Here is a 24677-nt window from a genome sequence, read left to right as displayed (position 1 = left end):
CACATGTTAGCAGACACACAAGTGTGCAAATTGACATAACATAGCCTGTTGACTTCCATAAATGACAATGCAGGCTTAAAGTGTACAAAACCAAAAGTAGGTTAGACTACTTACACAAAGATTACGAGGAAAAAGCATAGATACATAGATAAGTGCAGCAAGTCACGGATAAGCTCCAAATAGAACGTGTACACAGCTTTTTTTTCCCACTGTCCTTCCATAAGCATGTCACTGACATAGAAAACATATTTGACAAACGTTGATATAGTCGTTGTTGCCAATATCATGTACCTGAAAACGACCAACAAGATTAACCAATCAAAAATGAGTGCCGATGAAAATGGATATGAAAAGAGATGACAGAAACCACATGATTTGCAAACAAGATGATAAAGAACGATACTTGATGCGCATAAAATACGTATAAAAATGTTCTATACACACAAACATAGAGATATACTCGGCATACAATTCGAATAAGTATGACTACTTGACATATACACAGCAGATGCAGGCGATACTTTCCAATATCACCCCATATGCATTACAGAGATACAGCAACATAGCACACACACACACATATCTAAAGAAAAGTTTAAGATGCATAAATAACATTAAAAGACATCAAATAACTTACTCGAATGAAAAGAAAAGGGAAACCGATGCTACCCGGGTTTGTATCAAGTACTTCACCGAGTTATACAAGAAAAGACAGTCAACAAGGAGAAGAAATCCCATGAAAGAAACAATCCGGATGTGAGACAACATTGGCACAGTTGGAGTTGTTTCAATGTATTCAACTCTCTTTTGAGCCAACCAATGCAACGACTTGATAAGTAAAAGAGCAGTAACCATAGCAAGAAACATAACAGAGAAGTCCTGCCGGAATATAGTGATGGCAAAAAGTATTTCCATGACTTCTCGCCATGATTGCTCATTCAGTCTCTCAACCTCTGCTTCTCGAAGAGAACCAAGAAAAATTCGTTTTGTCAGCTGCCACATAATGCACATGATCACCAAACCCATGTTGAGAAGAAGCACTAAACAGACTTTGGAGGTAGATAAATAAACTGTTGCCGGGTAGAACTGCCCTCTACTACTGAAGGCATGATAAATGACAGCCAGTGTGGCAACCACACTGAGTCCAGCATATGTCTGCAGCCTCATCATTTTGCTGTGTGCACTGTCACACCACAACATAACAAATTAGCTTCTCTGAAACAAAAGGCTAGCATGATAGTAGACTCATTTTTATTTAACCAACACGCATGGTTCAACTAAACTTCTCTTCCAAATTTCAGGATGGTCCTCTTTGGAATGTTGTCAGCTGCCAATTGACAGCGCATTGACAGATGTTTGTAATTCAGGGACGATAACCAAGAAGCAAGGGACTTAGTTATCATGATTATTTGAACAAAAATCCACCATCTAATTTGAACGTTTGATTATGATTATTCGGGATTGGGATGCAAAGTAAGAAACTTTAAAATCTGCCAAAAGATTCTCTAGAAAATACGTACACGTAATTTCAAAAACACACGTAATTGCAGGTTACTTTACAAGACATCAAGGGCATTGTTTCCGGTAATCACATTCGACGTAACAGGCTAAACAACAGATAATAAGAAAACACTACGAAGGCAAAACCAAAAACAAGTTAAAACCCTAAAAATCACAATAAATCGACAGGCAACATTCTTCGTTAACGATCAAGGATACAATCACACAGAAACAGAATCAGAAACGTACGATAACAACAAACCCTAAAATCTCCCGTCAAAAAACCTTCCAAAGTTGAAAAGGAGTTCGATTTACCTGTTATGAAACTCTCGGTTTTGTACCTTCTGCAAATTGGCTTTGTATTGTACACCAAAAGGCTAATCGTACCTCAAATCATTTGAATTCAAGAAATCAACGAGGAGATAGAACGAATAGGGGTTTGAAAACGTACGAAAAGGTGGGGGCGAAAATTCGAGAACCCAGATACGATGCAGATCGGGGAAAAACAGGACGAAATTCGATAAAATTGAACGACAAAAGGGGTCTAGTTCTCGTCACCGCTGCAGATTTTGACCAATTGCTTCTTTCCACGTGGACCATGGCTGCTCTTGCTCACGTGGCAAGAAGGTTTCATTAACTTTTTTATATTATTTATAATTTATTTATTGGTCGGTAACAAATTCGGTTTAAGAGTGTCGATATCACGTTATATGAAAACAGTTACAAAGGCGGTTTTGGTTTCAAAGGGTATTATTGTCATTTCAAAGTATTAGTTCTTTTAACTCGATCTCAATGAATAAACAAATCATCTACCGATGGAATTTAAAGATTTCAATTTCTTTAAAAATATGCACCGAACAAATAAATATAATTTGGTCAATGGAATTAATTATTCAAATTTGTTCCAATCGCGTGAACCGAACACTGCATTAGCAGTTATGATCACGACGTCTGATCATGGTTGGTTGTAAACGAGTCAAGTGATGTTAGATTCGACAATGTTAGGTTAAGCTTGAATTTGGTTTGATAGCTTGACGAATCATATTGATGTGTGATTCGAGCTGGATTCAAGGCCCAAAAGAATATATATATATCATAAGGTTGACCCGACAATGGGACTGTTGTTAAGTGTACCCCATTATCCATTTGGAACGTGATACATGACGGGACGATGTGGTACAAAACTTGGCCTACGTTTTGTACGATGTTTGACCCGATAAGATGGACCTGAATGAGATAAACTGCAATTTTTCTATTCCACCAAAATAGATGGAACAAAATCAAGGAGATAAGACAAAATTAGTAAAATACTAAATTTATTTGTGGAATTAGAACCTGAAACCGACACATGTGGGTAGGTAGAGAATACCTAGGGGCGCGAATAATGGATAATACTTGAATTGGAAATAATAACAATCTGCAAAAATTGGAAAAAATAAACAGTATGAATGGTCTTCTCTCTTAATGAATCAAATATAAGAGGCTAATAAAAGCTTTTTTTATACAAATCAAACAAGGCGTAAGCGTTTAGATCTATCCTAGTAGATCATTATGCCAATAATATTTGACGTCTCTCCTAAATCCTTCATCACAGAACACTATCCTAAACCAGTATTTGACACCCTTAAATGTTGGGATGTTGTTTCCGATGATCAATATGTCATGGACATATACGATCAAAAATATTATTATGCTCTCACTGATTTTATTCTATGCACAAGATTCATCTTCGTTATTTACAAAAATCAAAGTCCTTGATTTTCTCGTCAAAATGAAGATTCTAACTACGAGATGTTTGCTTCGGTCCATAAATGGACCTTTGCAATTTGCTTCGGTCTATTAAGGAACACAGTTTTAACATCCATCTGTCATATCTCGTAATCATAATACGCAACTATAACAAGAAGAATGTTGATGGATTTAGTAATAGTTAGTGGAGAAAAGGTCTCATCATAATCAATTCCTCGAGTTTGAGTGAAACGTTTTGATACCAACCTAACTTTTTAGGTATGTACAATCCATTCATGTCAGTTTTCTTACTGAATACCTATTTACACTGAACGACTTTGCAGCCGGTAGGTGCATCTACCAAGTTCCAAACTTGGCAGTCGAAGTGCTTTTATCTTTTCGCCAAGTTGATTCTCTACTTCATTTTGAAACTCTTTGAATATTTCGAAGCTTTTAAATTTATTTTTCACCAGGTAAACATACGTATATCTACTTAAATCATCAGTAAAGGTAATTTATTAGTGATGAACATTTCTCGTGTTTGAACTGAAAGAACCACATACATCAATATATGCAACTTCTAACAGTTTTGTCGCCTCGCCCTTTTCAGGTTTGTCTTTAAAAGGCGTTTTTGTCATCTTGCCTAATACACAAGATTAACATGTATCATATGAATCATCGCATGATCCCAAAACTCCATTCATCTGGAGTTTGGTTATCATGTGCTTCTTGTTTATATGTCCTATACGATAATGCCTTAAGTAGGTCCCATTTAAGTCCCGCTTAATTTGTTTGTTGTTTACGTTATACGTTGATTTATGATTACAACTATTTTTCTGCATATCGATCTCATAAATACCATTGTATGACTTAGCCACAAAATACACACATTGTTAAGGTAAACAAAAATAGAATTATTACTGTAATTAAACATAAATCTAGTATGTTGTAATTGAGAAAAAGAAACTATGTTCCTAGTAATGCTAGGTCCATAAAGACGCTTAGGTGGCGTTTGTTTTTTAAGAGGTGCTTAAGTCTGAAGTCTGAATTCACTTTTGAATTTTAAGAGGTGGTGCTGAAGTCTGAAATCTGAATCAGTCGGACTGTTTGTTTTTACGTCTGAAATATGAAATCTGAATCATTGAAATCTAGGCTTTCTTTGCAAGCATTGGAAGCTCCAAAAGCAATTAAGAGGTTTTAAGTGAAAATGTTACCTCTAAATAATTCAGACATAATCAGAGCTTTTAAGCTCTTRATTGAAAAAAAAAAACAAACACACTTAATACCCTAAGGTCTGACCGATTCAGACATAAGAGGATATTAAGTGCTTTTTAGGTAAAAACAAACAGGGCCTTAATAAATATTAAGGTGAGACCATTTTGAACCTTCATATAATATGTCTTTTGAGCAAGAACAACTACCTTAGTTCAATTGCTTATCCTTATCTCCATATGGTCTAATTTCATATTTTATTCACTTCTTAGACCTATAAAGCAGTACAAATTTGAGTACTGCACCCAATATCCAATACCCAAGGGTCATAATCAAAAGTAAACAAATCAAAAATAAACATACCTAAAGCTCTGGCTGCAACAGCTTCTGCTTCTTGTTCTCTGCCAACAGGGTTGGACAGTTTTTCTTTCAGTACCCCTTTTAGTTGTTAGTTGAAGCAAGTCAGGCTCTCATGTACTCAAACGCTACATGTTATATGTTTATTTTTATACTTGAAAACTCGACCAAACTCGAATCAAGTTCAAACTATAATCATCGATAAAAGTTCGGTTTATTTGTAATCTCAATCATAACACTGATAATGTATTTAAGAGGAGCTTTGTGGTCGTAAAACAACCACATGGAGGGTCTTTGTCGCTCAACGTCAAACCGATGCATGTTTTATTTTTTAATTCAAACTGCATCTAAACAGGTTCTTATAACATGTTTTTGTTACAATTGATTAATATTTTTTTTTGTCATTTGTCAAATACTTATTTAAATATTCATAACTCGAATTCAATTATTTATATAAGTTTTTTACAACTTTCGTGAAATTTTTAATAAATAAATTATTGAAATTACTTATTTTGAATGTTTTTATTTCTAAACAATTTTTAAATAAATAAATTATTGAATTTTTAAAATTTGGTTACCTGCATTATTTTAATTTCAAAAAGTTACATATAGTCGACTAGAAAGATTTAGGGGCTGTTTGGCAATTGCTAAATGGTTTGGTGCAGAATGATTAAGTGGTCAGAATGATTAAGAGGCTCTCATGATATAGTGCAAAATGAAATATAATTGTTTGATAATTATGCAAAATGAAATTAGGGCTCTTAATGGTTAAGGGAGATCCATGATACAAAATCATTCAGAGGGTTTTAGAACCATTAAGAGACAAACTTTTTTTTGTCAAACAAGATTCACTTCTTAACGATTCAGATGTTGCCTCTTAATGGAACTATCAAGAGGCAAACAAACAACCCCTTAGAAAAAACTTTAATCAATTTTATCGTTCTCAACCCTTACGTCATTCAGATCCCTCACATCCAACGATGTCACTTCCCCTCGTTACCCCATCGTCGTTCGTTCTTCATACCATCTATAGGCACCGTCTGCCCCCACCATCACTTTTCCTCTTTTTGATTTGTGTTCTTGGATTCTCACCATTTTACAATAATTTCGTACGACACATATAAGACAGATCAAATCAAGGGAGAATCAAGGGGAAACCCATCAAAAAGAGAAAAATTGATTGCAGGGCCAACAACGATGAGTGACGGTGATAGATGGGAAAATGATGGAGCGACAAAGAGAGCGATGATGCTGGATGCAAACGGGTTTGAGAATGATAAAATTGTTTCAGATTTTTTTTACGTTAAAACCTGTCTTGGTCATGTAGTTTTTTAGTTAAAATAACTTATATAACTAGTTTCTAAAAGTTCGACGATTTATTTATTATTAATTTTTGTATAAACTTAATCATTTAAAATAAAAAAATTTGATAATTTAATCATTTAAAAAATTCTAAAATAATATTATTCAAAATAAGAAGGTTTATTAGAATTTTCTCCTTATATTAGAGATGTTATAAGAAAATGTAACAATTAACTAAGGGGCCGTTTATCAAACACTTACCAGGTAAATGTTTATCGGTACAATTTAACACTATTATTTACTTACCGGATAAGATTTTAGTCCACCGAAACGACATTGTAACCAACAATTTACCCGGTAAGCGCTTACCATGGTAAGAGTCGTCGCCTTCACTTACCGGGTTAAACTTTTGGTCTTTATCTCGCTCTTATCGAGTAAGATTTTTAGTCATTACCATATTCATCCGATGAGACAATGTTACTTAATAAACCTTATCCGGATAAGCATTTGGTAAACAACCATGAAATGGTTTTTATTTTTGTAGAAAAGAGTTCGACCGACGTAATTACATGGAGTCACGTGCAATATTTCACGTGATAGTCACCTTTTATTTTATGGCATCCATTTTCACAAATATAATATACAGATTTTTTAAATAAATTTATATATTTAAAAGAAGTTTAAATTTTAATTTCACGAATATAATCTAATTTATTTTTTTAGTCATTATAACTTTTTGAAATAAATAAAAAATAATTATAAACTAAAACATTATTTGGACGGACATTTCAATTAATTTTATTATCACTTTATTTTTCTAATTATACTACTAATTAATATTAATATCTATTTATACCGTCAATTATAAATAATATTAACTATTACTTAATTTTAAATTTAAATTCTTCATTATTTTTATTTTATTATCAAAAATTAAATTTAACAATTTTAAAAATGTTTTTTTTACATTACATAAAGATTAAAGTTCTTAATTTTGTTTCATAAAAATAAAACTTTTGATAAATATTTTTAATAGAATATTTATTTTCTTTTGAGGAATTAATAAATAATTAAGATATCGATCAACTTCTTATTTAATTTGTACTAAAAGGGTACTCACATAATGCAGTGAGATACATCTTGATTTTAGTGTTTCATTTTTTTTTGGACGATATTATAATACGGTTTTATGTGGTTTTGAGAAAGCGATAATGTTTTTGGTTTTGAATAAAATATAAATATGAAGATATTATAAAAAAAAAATATCGATATTAGTATCAAACTAAATATTTAAAAACTTTTTTTGTGTATTTATTTAATTCTTTTTTATTTTTGGTTTAATAATATAATTTTTTATAAAGATAATAATTAAGTATTTTGTCAGAAGTTAATGATTATCTTAATTATATTTTAGTTTTTTATATTTAAATGAAATGTTTATCCTCTATTTGATTATATTTGTCTGAAATTGGTTATACGAATTCAAACATGAAGCTTTAATAAGTTGTATTTACGCACAAGTTACTTGTAATCTTGAATTTTAAGTAATATGTATCGATAAACAGTACTTCATGCATAAAAAATAATTTTTAATAGTTTTTGTCAAATGATTTATAATATAGTATAGATAATATATATTGGTTATCTGAAATCATCATTTTATTTAATATCATTAAGAAAAGGTAAAAATAGTAAGCTATAATTTATGTTCTTCTAACTTTTGATTGGGTAAAAAAAATAATAAAATGACGAAAATACCCTTCATTTTGACGGGGGTTTTGACGGCTGTTAGAGGAATGAGATCAAATTGGACCTCTTTGCAACCACGTTTGTCAGTTTGTAATTTTAAAACTGTAAAAACTAAAAAATGTTATTATCGACAAATCACATGGACCAAATTTGTAGCTTACACTTGATAAAATTACAAATTATTCATTATATACTATAATGATATTCACGCAATACAGCGAGATAATCTCGATTTTAATGTTTCGTTTTATACAGTCTTTGCCAATATCATAGTACAATTTTATGTGGTACCGAAAAGACGATAATGTTTTTATTTTTTGAATAAAATATAAAATTGAAGGTATGATAAATTTTTAAAAAAAAATACATCGATTTTAGTATCAAATTAAATATTTAAAAGTTTTTTTTATAATTTCTGTAATTCAGTTTTTTAATTTAAATTTAATAATAAAATTATTTGTTTTTGGTTTGATAATATATACTTTTTACAAAGATAACAATTAATATTTTGTTAGAATTCAATAATTATTCTAAATATATTTTAGATTTTTTATATTTAAAATGAGATACCTATCAAGTATTTGGTTATGTTTATCTGCAGTTAGTTGCATTGATTCAAAATGGAGCTTTAATAAATTGTACATATGCACAATTTATTTGTAAGCTTGAATTTTAAGTAATATGTAGCAATAAACAGTACTTAATGCATAAAAACTAGTTTTTAATAGTTTTTACCAAATGTTTTATAATATAGTATAGATTAGTTAATTTATTGAGTCGTTGATGAACAAAATATTAATTAATTAAGGTCACTAATTAAATGAATAATGTTTTATATAGAGGGTGTTTGGGATTGCTTATAAAACAACTTATTGACTTATTCCGGTGTGTTACCGATAATAAGCATTTTTGAGTGTTTGGATAAACAACTTATACCGGTGCCAAACCGGTAATAAAAAGTTTTTAAAAAAGTTAAACTCTTCTGACTTATAATAAATTGATAAGTGCATTTGTAGAAAAGCATAAGTTGTTTCAAATAATCAATCTCAAACACTCCCATATTAGTTAAGTATTGAGTAATTGAGTAAAGTTCAATTTTGATTCCTAAACTTTGTAGTTTTTAACATGTATTGTTCCTAAATTTTAAAAACTCGAATATGGTCCCTACCGTTTGTTGATTACCAATACACTTCGTCTCTCTATTTAACGATCATTAACTTTATATGATAGTCCAGTTAAATGAAAGGTAGTTTAGACTTTTGTCATTTCCTCTCATTTTTCTTTAAAACAACAAAATTTACTTAATGTGTATTATATATATATATATATATATATATATATATATACGTATTTATTTATGTTTAATATACATATACACGTAGTGTATATATATATACACAATTATACACACATAGACAACCATCACAACACTTGATGAAGACAAAACAATTGTAGTACTTTTTTTTAATCAACCTAAATATCCAACCTGCTATGCGAGCCGACTAATCCCAAGCAATCACCTGCTTTGCAGATAGACCGGAGTCACCGCATTTGAACATCTGTAGCCATAAGGGGATTTTTATATCTCATTGGATTTAAACCTGAGACATCCTAGTACTTTTGACATTTGAAGCCAAGCTTAAACCAATCAGGCACCACCCTTGTGGTTTACTTTTTGGAACCTCTAACTCCGGCAACATCTTTCTCCGGCTTCTACCCACCCCTTTTCAAATCCCATGGTAGTCATGCAGCTCAGTTGACAAAGAGGTGAAACAATTTTACCCAAATACAAGACCAGTATCGTATTCACGATCTCGAGCTCCCTCGTTAGAGTGAGCCAGAAAAACGACCCCTCATATTAACGTCATTGGAAGCGGGTTTTATATGGAACCAATTGGGATTGTTGCCTTGTAATCAACTTTATTATGTTTGAATTTGTGATGGTGGTAGGTGGTGTCAATGGTGGTAGGTAGATATCAATGGTGAGGGGTGGGTGGTGATTTTGGATTTTATTTAGTTTAATGTTTAATCTTTTTTTATATATAATGTACATATAATATATCTTTTATTTAAATAAAAGAGAGAAAAATGAAAATTGTTCGGAATATCACTCATTTAATTGGATCTAACAGAGAAAGTTAATGGTCGTTAGAATAGAGACGCAATTTATTGGAAATCGACAAATGTGAATACTCAAATCTGAGTTTCTAAATTTTAGAAATGACATCTATTGAAAAATACAAATATTAAGGATCAAAATTAATCTTTATTCTGTATGTTTTTGAGTCGTTGACGGAATAAAAATATAAATCAATTAAGGTTACTAATATATATGCATGTCCATGTGTGTGTGCGCGCATACACACACACATACATACATACATACATACATACATACATACATACATACATATATATATATATATATATATATATATATATAAGGTTGAGTTCATATAAGACCAATCCGTTTTCATGAGACCCGTGAAACCACTTTTTTACACTTGAAACTTCGCACATATATGTATATATACATATATACACGCGTACACACACACACACATACACACACACACACACATATATATATATATATATATATATATATGCATATAAGGTTGAGTTCACGTAAAACCAATTCGTTTTCATGAGACCCATGAGACCACTTTTTTACACTTGAAACTTCGCAGCAAAATGTTGTGAAGGTAAAGAAAAGACAAACCTTCACAACAAAAAACTGTGAAGGTTACTTTCACAGTGTTTTGTTGTAAAGTTTCAAGTGTAAAAAAAGTAGTCTCACATGATTTCAACTCTCTCTCTCTCTCTATTACAATAGAACGTGAACCCGACATTCTTTCCTGTAGGTCTATTTCTTTAAACCTTGATTTCTACTTTTAGAAAACTTATTTCACGACACCCAAGTTTGCATCAAAAAAAATTATACTGTTATCGACGATGAAAAAATATACAAGACCCATAAAAAAAAGTTTTTTTTTGTTAACTGTGACTGTTTGGACTGATTTTAACGCACTTCAATAATTCCAAGAGACAAGAGCCTTGAATAACAGCCAAGAAGAATTGAAGAAAAGAGACGCACCGTGAGAAACGCATCGAGGGAGAAAGAGATGGTGACGACCACCGTGGGAGAAAGAGATGGAGACAGTGAGCGATGAAATTTCAAGTTAGGGCAAAAAAAAATCCGACGGAAATGGATTTACAAAGCCATGTCTTTCCAAACGATTCTCAAATCCATTAGTCACGAAATTTTAAATGAATCACTGGATTTTAAATCCTAACAATCCTATAAACCAAACATATAATTGGAATGGATTTTAAATCCAATTACATTCAATTTCTGCAAACCAAACGCACCCTAAGGATCTTGTAGGACTCAAATCGATAACCTTTAAGGAAAATCTCCCAAAAGTCAAGTCTTATTATCAGATAAACTCACCATAAAAACATTCTTATAAAAGCCATACTGTGTTTTTTTTACTGTTATATTGTGTTCTTGTTTAATGAGTTAAAAAATTATATGGTAGGAAATAATACAAAAAAATGAATTATTAATCTATCAAAGATGCTATTATAAACTAGAGGGTGTTTTGGGATTACTTATAAAAATAATTTATTGATTTATTTTGGTGTGACACCGATAATAAGTATTGTTGAATGTCTGGATAAATAATTTATATTGGTGAGAAACCGATAATAAAGAGTTTAATAAATTAAATTGACTGTTCTTGAGTTGGTGAAATGACGATACTACCCTTTTGGATTCTAGTTCATTCGTTTAGCCGCTATTTTTCTTTTTTGACTATTTGTTTTTTTATCCAGTTAGGAAGCTGTCGTTGCTGCATATCTATGGCGTCCACAACGACCTCCGATCCCGAACACCACCATACCTTCTCATCTATCGGCAAGGTCTCTTTACGTTTTAACCTACTCTTCCTTTACTATTTCTTAAACTTGTTCTTTTTATTAAATTTGTAAGGTTTTCTTTGCATATGATGGTGTAATTTGTGAGTGATTTATACTTTTATAGGCAGGGAAGTCATCTGGTGAAATTGAGGGTATGGATGTGCCTCTAATCAATGGTCGTCGTCAGTCAGAAAATTATTCGGTAGTTGCTGCTATTCTTCCGTGAGTTTCTTCTGTGCAAACCCTCAATTTGAATTTTTGCTCCTACTTTATCCATTTATGTATATGAAGTGTTTGATTTAGGAGTTTTTTTTGCTGCTGTTTCTGTTGTAATTGTGATTTTTCCCTGTTGCGTGATATTAGTGGATGCAGTGAGCAGAATTTGTAGTCTATGGTCGATGAAGATCATCAAAGTTCAAATAATTAATTAAACTTTTTACAAAGGATACCATTAGGTGGGCATGGGTGGTAAATTGTTACACTGTCGTATTGATTTTGAATTTAAACATACCAGATTTAAAATTAATGTGGCGTTTGTGGGATTTGGATTTCGTTTGGAACAGGAGGGATTTGAATTTGGAAGGATTTTAAATCTTTAGTATGTTAGGTTTGTCGATCTGAAATGGAATTAAATTTCATTTTTTATAAATAATTTATAAAAACAAATTATAAATTAAATGGTCTTTTTATTAATCGCTTATATTATAAAACAACCGTTTTCAACATATTTTAAAATATTATTATACACAAATCCAACGAAATACCAACAACCCCCATGGGATTTCTAAATCCCATGTTTGTGGGATTTCAATTCCAAGCAATCTTTCAAAACAAACATGGGATCGGAATGGAATTGAATTCCAAATCTCTCCAAATCCTATCCAATACTACAAACCAAACGAGACCTAACCTAAGAGAATATAAATTCATCTCTTTTTGTTTTATGTGGACGGAATAGCATGGTTATAAGTTTTTGCAAGTAATACCAGGGGAGATAGAAATGAAGTTGTGTTCAGCCTTTATGTCTTGCAATTGGACAACTGATGGGTCATTTATTGAGTGACTATAATTTATGTGGCATGGTATAGAAGTGCCAGAGTTATAAAATGTCATCAATCTTTCCATTTGAAGTGATGAATGTTTTGATGATGAATAACTCTATGATCTCAGGTTTCTTTTCCCTGCTTTTGGAGGCCTATTATATGGATATGATATCGGTGCCACCTCTTCTGCTACAATTAATATAAAGGTCTCTTTTTTTATTTCTAGTTAAATTCTTAACTATGAAACAACTAGCATTATTTCTCATAGCTCATATGTTTGTATATATATTTGATCAGTATGAGATTCATGTCAATTGTCACATTAGTTTCTAGGGAAAGGGAATATTCTTATTGTCCTGGGTCATGCATAAAAGATTGGTAATAGGATTGAAAAATTTGCTAGAGGAGGTAATCCTGTGGCAAAACGGCCATTTGCTTTGAGATGCAGAGATGGTTGGGGGTTAATGCTTTGTACACAACATTAATCTTACGTTTTGCAAAGAGGTTGTTCCCATGACCTAAAAGTTGAAATCGTGACAGCTCCGAAAGGAGTAACCTCGACTGTTCTTTCAAGGATCATCCATGAATTAAAAATTTCCGTACTTAAAAAATTTACTTTTTTCCTGAAGAGAAGAAAGAGGTGCATGCAAATAGAATACCATCATCTAAAAAAAAGAGATGACAGCTTTCGGACTAGTCATTTTTTTTAATGCAACTTATGTCTCAACATAGCATCTTCTTATTTCAAATTTTTTGTTGTGAATTTCACGCTAGCTTATTCCATGTACCATGAACCCACAAAGACGTTAAAGGGTTTAGGTTTGTTGTTTCTCTCTCTTATATATAATATACTCGCTACCTCTTTCCAATCCAGTGGGTCTGAGCCAGCTGAGTTCCCTTGAACTAATTTTTTATGATATGAGAATTTTGTCAAAGGATTAGCCAGATTCTATAATAGTCATGGAAGTAATTAAAGCTTGCCATGGGTAGTAGCGACAATAGCTTGTGAATAGTGAATCACTTCCATACATGAGGAAGGCTTTGCTTTCTATATGAATTATGAGATTGAATGTATAGTACTGTTATTTTGTCTTGTATGATGAAGCTTGGTGCAGTCTCTTTCATTTCTACTTTTATGTCTTCCATTCTTCACCTCTTCATTGTTTATTATATATTTTTAAATGCTGCAGTCACTTACATCTAGTGGCGTCTCATGGTATGACCTGTCGTCCGTGCAAGTTGGTCTCATCGTAAGTTTGTAAATTTCTTTCTGCTTGCTGCAATGCATTTTCTTGCACTCATACAAAGCTAACGTTTCTCCTTGCTTTCGGTCATTGCAGACTAGTGGTTCGCTATATGGGGCTTTGATTGGTTCTATATTGGCATTTAACATTGCTGACTTTCTAGGTTAGCTTTAATCCTAATTGAGGACTTGAAGTTTCAAATTATGACTTGTTTCTGTCTTGGTGAAGTATAAGTAACGAGTGTGTATTTAAGGAAGAAGGAGGGAGCTGATGGTTTCAGCTGCATCATATATTATTGGTGCTTTGGTAACAACACTCGCACCTGGTTTTGCAATTATGGTGATTGGGCGATTTATATACGGTGTAGGAATTGGACTGGTAAGATATGAAGCTATCTTCTGAACTATTATGACCCTTGATAACACAAATGTGTGTATTTGCTTTGGCAATATCATACACACCCTTGCAAGCACAACTGATCTTGCTCACACGTGATAGCTCCCGATATGTTTGAGTCTAAATAAGTTAGTGAATCTGTGGACATATACTTTCTCCATGCCAAACTACAAGATGCTTTTGGTATAGCCTTACTTACATTTAGAGGAAAACAAGGTTAAGCTGTTGAAATTATGTATGACTACCTTACTACTTTTATCATCTTCAAATCAGTTAAACTGAATCATGTCAATTTTGAATGGCTCATTAAATAATTAAGTTCACAAATATATAATTTTGGAAAAGAAAGACAATAATTTTATACTTATATCTTACTTTTTATGAGGTTCCTTTTATGTTATTATGAAGCATGCCGTAAAAACTTGCAGAATGTTTTATACTTCCAGTTGCTTTTCTATATAGGCAATGCATGCTGCTCCAATGTACATTGCTGAGACAGCTGCTTGTCAGATACGAGGTCGGTTGATATCCCTCAAAGAATTCTTCATCGTTTTGGGAATGGTTGTAAGTAGTTTCATCTTTTTATGAGATCTTTTGTGCATGATTGACTTTGTTCGACAGTCTATCTGCACTTCATCCTGATATGTGTTCCCGTTAAATCGCCTACCTCAACTAGTTTGGATTTCCAGCCTTAGAGTTGTCATTTCTTACAGATGGATCGTCTTAAGGGTGTTCCTTTGAAGTGTTCTTATCCTTTTCTGAAACGAAAGATTATAGGGTTATTACATTTTTTTTCATTGCAGTTAGGCTATGTGGTTGGTAGCCTCTTGGTCGATGTGAATGCTGGTTGGCGCTATATGTATGCAACTGCCGTTCCTTTCGCAGTAGTTATGGGTATTGGGATGTGGTGGCTACCTGCTTCACCAAGATGGATTCTCCTACGTGCAATCCAGGGAAAAGGCGATATGCAGGATCTACGAGAATATGCCATTTATTGCTTACGCCGTCTCAGAGGTGAAGCCATTAATAACTCGGCATCTCAAGAAGTTCAAGAGATTCTGGTTGAACTATCTTATATCAGTGAGGAAAATGAAGCTACCTTAGGGGAGATGTTCCAGGGAAAATGCTTGAAAGCCCTGACTGTTGGGGGAGGTTTGGTCTTGTTCCAGCAGGTAACTTTATAGCATCGGAACTTGGCTTCTTTCACCCACCAAATTAACCGTGAACTAAGCTTAGACATGTCGCTCTTGCTGACAGATAACAGGTCAACCTAGTGTACTGTACTATGCTGCATCAATTTTCCAGGTACACAATTCTTAAATTTGATGTCCTACTGAAAAGCACATGGCATGCGGGAAGTTTGATTTCTTCATTTCTCTAAGTTTCTAGAACATGTTTCGTACCTGAATTTCTACAATCTTATAGACTGCAGGGTTCTCTGCTGCATCAGATGCAACAAGGGCGTCCATTCTACTTGGTTTGTTAAAGGTAGACTCTCAAATAGACCCCTCTTTCTCTCTTTCCCTCCCTCAAAAGAAACAATAATACTAATTTCAAATAAATACCGTTATATAAGATAACTGTTGATGGACTCATGATGTTACTTCTAATATCTCCATTATTGTTAAATTTCTGTTTTAGAGCTCAATGTCATTGACACATGTTCCTATTCATAATCTACAGGTTGGAATTGCGTTCTACAATAAGATTTCTTTTGCTTACACTTACACTCATGAAATGACTGAGTCCATCATAATGAATTCAATGGAATTCGAGCAAAAATACCCTTTATTATTATTATTTATTTGCTAGTATTATTATAATTATTTTATCCTCATCAGCGTTGTCATCATTATTACTCTGTTGCTGCTACTACTGCTGCTGCTGCTGCTGCTGCTACTACTACTATTATTATTATTATTATTATCATTATCATTATCATTATCATTATTATTATTATTATTATTATTATTACTATTATTATTATTATTATTATTATTATTATCCATTTCCATGTATTTATTCGCAAGGCGAACAAGAAATCACAAAGGAATTGAATGAAGGGTAAATTGGACAATTGCCATTATTTATATTCCAATTCCAAAGATCTATATACAAACTAAACATGAAATCACAAAGAAGTTAAATTGCAATTCCATTCCATGCCAACCAAACATGTGGGTTGACCACATTCCATCCATTAAATTCTCTCCAATTCTAATTCCTTCCGAGAAGAAAATGTGAACCAAATGACACCTTGTTGATTTTGAAATTAAGTTTCACCTGTTTGTTCATGTCATTTATGTCCTTGTTCTTGTTCAGTGATTTCCTGTGTTTTATGATGATAAACTGTCTCTAGTTTGTCAACTATATAAACAAGATCAACGTTGATTTTCTCTCCCCGTATCATAACGCTCGTCTTGTATCTGTCTTCCTTTGATGAATTATGTTCTTTACACTTTCTCAGTTAGTCATGACTGGTGTAGCTGTTATGGTTGTTGACAAACTTGGGAGGAGACCCTTGCTCCTTGGGGGAGTTTCCGGCATTGTAAGTTTCCATTGCCATGATAGGCTAAACTTTCAATATAAGTTAAGCAAGACCTATTGGACTAGCTTTATATGTTGCAAAAATCTTGGTAAGAATTTTGGGGATGTTGGCAGTAATTAAAGATTATGCGTTGCATTGCAGGTAGTTGCGTTGTTTCTCATGGGATCATTTTACACTTACCTTGGTAATGTGCCTGCAGTGGCTGTTGTTGCATTGCTGCTGTATGTCGGATGTTATCAGGTATAAGGCTGTACTTTGTCAAGTACTATAGCAATAGAATCTATCTTGATGCAAAGAACTCTGCTGTTTCTTGTGCTTACCATTTGTTCATTGCATAGTTTATCAATTTGCTTGTCCTTGTGCTCACCATTTTTGAAATAAATATTACTTTCTTTCTTAGCAAATAGAAGTCCATATAAGCACTTATTTTTAATACAATCACATAGAAACATTTACGTTTTGCTTAAAGTGATTAGTAAATATGTTCTTTTTTTACGTTTTGTAATATTTTTTCTACCCTGCATGTCTGTTTGAGTCCTGTGGTGCATCTAACACACGTCATATGTTGTATATAAATAAACTAAAAGAAGCTACTTTTTTTGCAGATATCTTTTGGTCCTATTGGCTGGTTGATGATTTCGGAGATCTTCCCTTTACGCTTACGAGGGCGCGGATTGAGTATAGCAGTCCTTATCAATTTTGGCGCCAATGCACTAGTTGCATTTGCATTTTCTCCATTACAGGTACGGGTCTTTTATGTTCAGCTATCTATATCTTCACATCTATACCCTGTTATATAAAGGATGAAGAGTCCATCTGTTATCATACTCATGGATAAGAATGTGTGATCATTGCATCGTCCCTGAAGAAATGTAAACTCTTACTGGTTGTGTGTTGACTTCGTTGAACAAAAACAAAAGTAAATTCTTATCTTTCTGGTTTCAGGCGTGCGTGTTTGTAGCCACAGATCCCATAATCCGTGTCACAGTGGTCACACAAACTAATTATGTAATATAAAATAAAAATTATAAAAGAATACAAAATTTTATTTTATTTTAGAGTTCCGCATCGGCTAGACTCTGACTGTTTCTCCTGTATATACTTGAGGGTTCTTTTGAAGAGTGATATGGGGTTTTCACATATTCTCTCAAGTTACAAAACACTTAGGGGCCGTTTACCAAATGCTTACCCGGATAAGCGCTTATCAAGTCACATTACCCTACCGGATGAATATGGCAAGGACCAAGAATCTTTCCCGGTAAGAACAGGGCAAGGACCAAGAGTCTTATCCGGTAAGAATGAGGCAAGGACCAAGAGTCTTACCCAGTAAGTGAAGGCGACAAGTGTACCACGGTTAGTGCTTACCGGGTAAATCGTTGCGTACAATGCCTTTTTGTTGACTAAAATCTTACCTGACTAGTAAGTGATAGTGCTGAATTTTACCTTGGTAAACGGCCCCTAGAAATCATATTCAATTTCTACGATTTACAATTAGGATTTTTGTGTTCCACCATCATTAACCATTAAAACTCAAATTTAAGCTACAATATGCTATTGTAGTCTCGCCGTTTTTCAGCGACATGCCTTGTGGTTGCACACAACGAAACACAATGGTGGCAACTGGCAAGGGTCATAATTTTTTTTTATTACGACAGAACAATTTAGTGGTGGCACAGGACTCCAGTGCCTTGTACATGGATCTGCCCCTTGGCCCCTGTGTGTTTGCATGTATGTAGACCAAGGAAGATATTCGGACCTTTCAATTCATGGAAGGGGATGATAGCTACTTTTTTATGTCTAACAAGATTATCAATCACTCGTCAGATTTATTCGGGCCATTTCCCACTAAGTGACATGGAGTTTCTCTAAAGAAACAATTCATTTTCTGTTTATCGCACCCGTTCTTTGCACATACTCTCACATGTAGTTTGCTCGCTTGCATTTTTAATTTTCATTTTGCAAGTTGGGTGTTCATAGAAACAACTCATCTACCCTTTCTACGTACATCCTATCCCCCAGACCCACCTCTGTGTGAGATTTACTAGGTTTCTTTGGTTTTTGTTTAGGATTTGCTTGGGGCTGGAGCAGTGTTCTTCATCTTCGGAGGGATAGCAGTCTTGGCTCTCGTTTTCATCTTCTTCATCGTACCGGAAACAAAAGGGCTCACTCTCGAGGAGATCGAGGCTAAACTCCTGTAAAAAGGGTAAGCCCTCTTCCCACCGGGCCGTCTCATTATTTTATAGCTATTGAATGTAACTTTCGAGTCTCTAATTCGACCATCTTGTTGTGTATCTCCCTTAGTTTTAAGGTGTTAGTTTGAGAATTCTCTTAATGGAATAATCTTGAAAATACACAAGAATTTATGTAATATCAAGAGCTTGATCTTCATCAACAAATAGTCTCCATTAATTTCTTCATCTTCATTAATTTGGTTTCAAGTTTTATTGCCTTATCAAATGTTAAACCATGTCACCTGTCTAATTCGGCTTGTTTGCAAGTGTGAGAATATGTGGAACCCTAGATTAATCTCCAAAATAGCCCTTTAAGAAGGGAACAGGAGGTTTCAACGTATATAGTGGAGAAATAGTCAAAGATCTAGCTGATGTGGGACCCTTACAGTAAGATTGTCTTTTGAGTGCTCGGGATTTTGCTACGAACTCCCAACCCATTGGTTATTAACTTTCTAAATTAAACAACGGGATTACTCGTATACCTATGAAGTTTGTATACATTCGGTGTAAAATGCAGATGCAAAAAGTGGTACCCTTGCCCGAAAAAGCTTAGGTGCAGTAAGCCTGAAGCTCGGGTTCGGTTTAGACCTAAAAGCCCGATCCGACTAGGTTTTTTTCCTCTTACTCAAAAACCCCTTATTGTTGTGCATATTTATGTCAAACAAAAGTAGGAAAACGATCATGAAAACCTTTATCATTGTACCCGTTAAATTGTCATCACTGAGAGGAGGTGGAGCTTCAAAAACAAGGTCTAGCGTTCAAATTCAACCCACCCACCCATTCATCTTGACTTATGAGTTATGACATTGCAATTTACCTTTCACATGATGACTGTGAGACCCATATAATAAAATTATTTTTGACACCGTCCATTTTCACATAACTTTTTATGGTTCTTTCATTTGGAGTATCAACAAAGAAGTTTACTATTCACATACTTAGATATTAAAATGGTATCAATCACATTATATGTTTTATTTGTTCGAAAATTTTGGGATATCAACTTTAGTTAATTCTAGGGGGTCTATGGGGGAACTTTAATAAGATTAAGGGCTATTTTGTAACTTTTATATAAAGTTAAGGGTCTAAGTGAACATTTTTCAAAATATATCATCGGAAAAGGAAAGCGTGGTTACAGAAAGACCACAAGCAACCAAAAAGGGATTTCCAGGAAGACCGACGAAGAACAGAAATGGCATTCACCGTGAATTTGGCCCCGTTGTCCCTCCGATCACCAGAAATCACCGCCGGAAACAATAGTTCTTTAAAATCCGGCATATCTTTCACCAAAAAGAGACAGATGTTGGCCTTTGCCGCCAATAATTCGACTGAAGAACCACCGACAATCAAGCCGGAAATCCAGCTCGAATTTATAGCGGTAAGTCGATTCATTGGTTGTTGTTTTTTTTCATTTTTTCTTTTTTTAAAGTTTCTTAAATTGATAAACAATTTGTTTTTGGTGGTGTTTGTGATGAAACGAAGCCAAAAGCCGGTGGTGATGGGAAGTATCCGGTGGACAGAGCGGCGGCGGTGAGCGGAGATAAACTGCTAAGGACAATCATGGAGGATAACAAACTGGAGCTTTACGGGACGTATGTATGTTACTTTACACCTCATCAACTCTCATCCTCACATTACCATTAGTGGCATATTGCATTTAATGGGGTGTTTGGGAGTTGTTATAAGTTAGAATGTTTTAAATTCTTCGATAACTCTTTTTACCAGTTTGATACTGGTATAAGGTGTTATCCAAACACTTAAAAGTGTTTATTACCGGTATCACATTCAAATAAGTTAATAAGTTGCTTTTATAAACAATCTCAAACACCCCAGAAAATGGAACATTTGAGAACATTCAAAGATTTACAAGTCTCCATAGATCAAAACTTCTATGTTGAGTTGACCGTTTGCGAGTTTGAACTGGACCTAACTTATTTTTTTGTCCGGATTAATATAGCAAACTCAAAACTGTTTTGTATGGGCTTGAAAATTTGCCGCTACCCGTCTTACAAATGGGTCGGCTTGTCAATGGGCTAAAAATCAATTTTGCATTTTAAAGAAAAAACAGAACTTATATTCAATCACGAGTTACGTAAAATAATTCAAAATACATAGTAATTTTTTCAACTTAAAGTTAAACGTAAATACATAACAATGTACATAATTTAGAAAACAATGTACATAATTTAGAAAAAAATGTTTTACAAAACATGGAGTATCGATAAAATAAATGACCAAAAAAGATACTAAGAATTGATCAATTCAAGTAATTATGGTGACAGGAGTCGGGAATTGACAATTATCAAGGATTTTTTTAGTTTATTTGTAAATTTTAATTATGGAAGTTGATTATTATAGAAACATTAACGGGTTGAGCGTGTCTATTCAAATCTTTTTTGCATCGTCCATGTCTGTCCGTTAATTTCAACGAATCTGGGCCCGCCTCTTTTTCGACAATGGTGACAAAATAGGTGTAACGGGCCACTATTGATTCTTAACTAATTGGGTTGAAACAACCTGCCAAACCCTCAAATGACCTAGAAAGAAATTTGGAACCGGGGGCGAATGCTAGTATATCACGAAGGGTGCATGTGCACCCGTTTCGTGCTGACGCGAAGGGAAAAGAATTACGTATCTTATAGGTGCGACCGCTTTAATTTCATGTGTGCCCACCAATTTAGCAAAATGTGGTTATGGTTTATTATTTGTATGCGGTATTATAGGTTGCAAGTTTAAATTCATATATATTTCAAAAAACCACTTGTTTATCATTTTTAATGAGACTGTATTTTTATAATTAAATTTTGTTTTATTTATATTATGTTAATTATTTTATGGCTCCGTTTTTGACTTTTTTTCTGAATCCGTCTCTACATGAACTAATGAGCAAATCAGTTCAGTTACTACTTGTAATGACAAAATGGAGTAATTAACGACCCGTGGTCTTATTTCGCTTATAGAAGTCGATAAAATCACGATAAGAAACCACAAGGGTGGCGGTTGATTGGTTTGAGCTTGACTCCAAAGGTCAAAAGTATCAGGAGGTCCCAGGTTCAAATCGAAAGAGGAATAAAAATCCTCTTGTGGCCACGGAGGTTCAAATGTGGTGACTCCGGGCTATCTGCAAAGCATGTGGTCACCCTGGGATTAGTCGGCTCGCATAGCGGGTTGGATATCTAGGTTAATAAAAAAAAAGTCACGATAATGTTGTCTATTCGTTTATACATCTATCCTACATTGTCGTCCTCCATTTTATGTATCTCGTTCTCATTTCTTGATAAGTCAAGTAACTGAGACTCGTAATCGTATATTCATTTTTACGTTGTATAACTAAGACCCACGAAACCAAAGCCTTGAATGTCGAAAAATTCGTTTTCGAAGGGAAAGTTGATGAACTGCGGAGGTGGTGGAAGCTGCGGCACTTGCATCGTGGAGGTACGTTTTCTACGAATCCTTTGTGCATTTATTATGCGGATGCTACGCGAAGAATTAGTAGTCTTTTGTTAGAATATTTCCGCTTGATGAAACATACGTGTTCTTTATCGTCTCTTGTTATATTAGGTTGTAGAAGGAAAGGAGCTTTTAAACGAGCGAACAAATACCGAACTCAAATACTTGAAGAAGGTTTCTGTTCTTCAACACGATCCTTTCTGTGTTTCAAACGGGTTGTTTACTAAACAATTATTCTCTCTTACCGTATAACTGAACACTTACCATCTCTTATTGGGTAATAGACGCTTACGTGGTCACTGGTTAGAGCTGATGTCTTTATTAAAATAGCATCTAATAAGTAACTTTACCACCGTGTCATTTTCCTAACCAAGATTCTTACCCAGTAAGCGCTTACTGGGTAAGAGACACTTGTAACGGGGTAGAGTTACTTGTTAGATGCTATTTTGATGACCGAGAATTTTATCCACTGAAGTTAGTGGAAGTGTTGATTTTTACTCGGTAAGTGCTTATCCAGTTTGTGTTGGTAAACAACCCCGAAATGTGATAACAGACCAGCAGTTTTGAATTATGTTCATAATATATGCAGAAACCCGATTCTTGGAGGTTAGCTTGCCAAACAATAGTCGGGAACAAAGAAAATTCCGGCAAGGTAGTAATTCAGAGGTTGCCTCAAAGGAAGAAGTGATATCAAGAATCTGTATACAAGTCGTCTTGCCGATGGTTCGTCCCATAAAAGTAACAATTCTTTTACGATATGGTTTAGAAGATTGAACGTTTTTAACACCGATGTATATTTCTTTGTTCAATGGCACCAAAAAACGCAAAGATGTGGCTTAAGTTGGGGCTTTTCGTCTTTAAGGGCGGTTATTTTTGACTTAATGGTCTGAATGGCTTATTCAATAAGCCATATACGAGTGTTTGTTTATAACTCAATTAGTTGTTTTCGTATCGTTGTTCGTTAGAGCAAAATGACATGCTAAAATCCGAGTACTCATGAAAATGTATGGGACGTTCTTAGGGGCTGTTTAGCAATTGCTGAATGATTTGGTGCAGAATAATTAAGAGGCTCTCATGATATAGTGTAAAATGAAATATAATTGTTTGATAATTGTGTACAATGAAATTAGAGTTTTTAATGGTCAAGGGAGATCTAGGATATAAAATTTATAACCATTAAGAGGCAGGGTTTTTTTTTCTTCCAAACAAGATTCACCTCTTAACGGTTCAGATGTTGTCTCTTAATGGAACTATTAAGAGGTAAACAAACAACCCTTTAGTTTGTAAAGATATGGAGGATCTTTATAAACCAAAATACGCTTTGATATCCAAGAACATTAAGTAATGCCACAGTCTGATCATATTAACATAAATAATTGTATATAGACTATAATAAAAAAAATACGTTTTTTTTATAAATTATACGATTATAATCGTCTCATCAATACCTTCAAAATGAGTCCAATATTAAATATTTTTAGATTTAATCATCTAATTAATTACCATAAATACGTAGTGAACTATTTTTAAAACTTATATTTTATATATTAAATGGTTATTTATTTAATTTGTTTTATATTGCTTACTATTTTAATTTTCGTTTCAACACTCTTATCTATCTATATTGTATTATTAAAAGTATTAAACAATATTTATTGAATTTTAAAACGTATAAGTTTTGATGTTGCATGTATAACTCTAACAGCTTTTGCGTATTGTCGAAAATGAAAAGGTACAACCCTTGTGCTGTCTCGAGAAAGTGAGTTTGTATGCCTGTTGGGTCTTTTTCTGACTTTTTCACTCGGCAAATTATCAAGTCGATGCTCATATAACTGCATTTTGATACTCTCACTTGTCCCTTCGATAAGCTGATCTTTAATTGCAAAAGTGATGGCTTATATAACTCCATTTTGATCCTCTCACTTGTCCCTCCGGTAAGTTGATCTTTAATTGCAAAAGTGATGGCTTATATAACTGCATTTTGATCCTCTCACTT

The 24677-nt window shown here is 33.6% G+C and overlaps 3 protein-coding genes across 5 annotated transcripts in view; 2 read left to right on the top strand and 1 right to left on the bottom strand.

Annotated features, from left to right (window-relative positions):
* Window positions 1–1990, bottom strand: part of LOC112520825 (ERAD-associated E3 ubiquitin-protein ligase HRD1B-like) — a 12148-nt gene extending 10158 nt beyond the window's left edge. For both annotated transcript variants that reach the window (XM_025129424.1, XM_025129425.1), the window contains exons 1-3: window positions 1816–1990; window positions 638–1183; window positions 115–291 (exon numbers count right to left, since the gene is read on the bottom strand). In XM_025129424.1, the coding sequence (XP_024985192.1) occupies window positions 115–291; window positions 638–1170 (710 nt within the window). In that variant the 5' untranslated portion in view covers window positions 1171–1183; window positions 1816–1990. The remainder of the gene's footprint in view (window positions 1–114; window positions 292–637; window positions 1184–1815) is intronic.
* Window positions 1991–11679: 9689 nt separating this feature from the next.
* On the top strand, window positions 11680–19392 carry LOC112520681 (D-xylose-proton symporter-like 2). The gene is made up of 14 exons (XM_025129135.1): window positions 11680–11772; window positions 11894–11991; window positions 12940–13018; window positions 14003–14062; window positions 14153–14219; window positions 14310–14434; window positions 14915–15016; window positions 15256–15624; window positions 15710–15757; window positions 15878–15940; window positions 16920–17000; window positions 17142–17240; window positions 17606–17743; window positions 19067–19392. The coding sequence occupies exons 1-14, from the start codon at window positions 11713–11715 to the stop codon at window positions 19196–19198; spliced, it is 1521 nt and encodes a 506-aa protein (XP_024984903.1). The 5' UTR covers window positions 11680–11712; the 3' UTR covers window positions 19199–19392.
* A 77-nt stretch (window positions 19393–19469) lies between these two features.
* Window positions 19470–23632, top strand: LOC112520682 (photosynthetic NDH subunit of subcomplex B 3, chloroplastic). Of its 2 annotated transcripts, none has more exons than XM_025129136.1 (5): window positions 19470–20609; window positions 20714–20827; window positions 22567–22666; window positions 22793–22855; window positions 23271–23632. In XM_025129136.1, exons 1-5 carry the CDS (start codon window positions 20424–20426, stop codon window positions 23453–23455), a joined length of 648 nt encoding a protein of 215 aa, XP_024984904.1. In that variant the 5' UTR covers window positions 19470–20423; the 3' UTR covers window positions 23456–23632. The 2 variants fall into 2 exon arrangements, with proteins under 2 accessions (XP_024984904.1, XP_024984905.1); XM_025129137.1 differs by having other exon boundaries at window positions 19792–20609; window positions 22613–22666; window positions 23271–23560.
* The last annotated feature ends 1045 nt before the right edge of the window (window positions 23633–24677 follow it).

Source organism: Cynara cardunculus, assembly GCF_001531365.2.
Source record: "Cynara cardunculus var. scolymus isolate 2C chromosome LG 11, CcrdV1, whole genome shotgun sequence".
Taxonomy (NCBI): domain Eukaryota; kingdom Viridiplantae; phylum Streptophyta; class Magnoliopsida; order Asterales; family Asteraceae; genus Cynara; species Cynara cardunculus.
The sequence above is the reverse complement of the archived record's forward strand: the minus strand, read 5'-3'. Positions and strand labels throughout refer to the sequence as shown.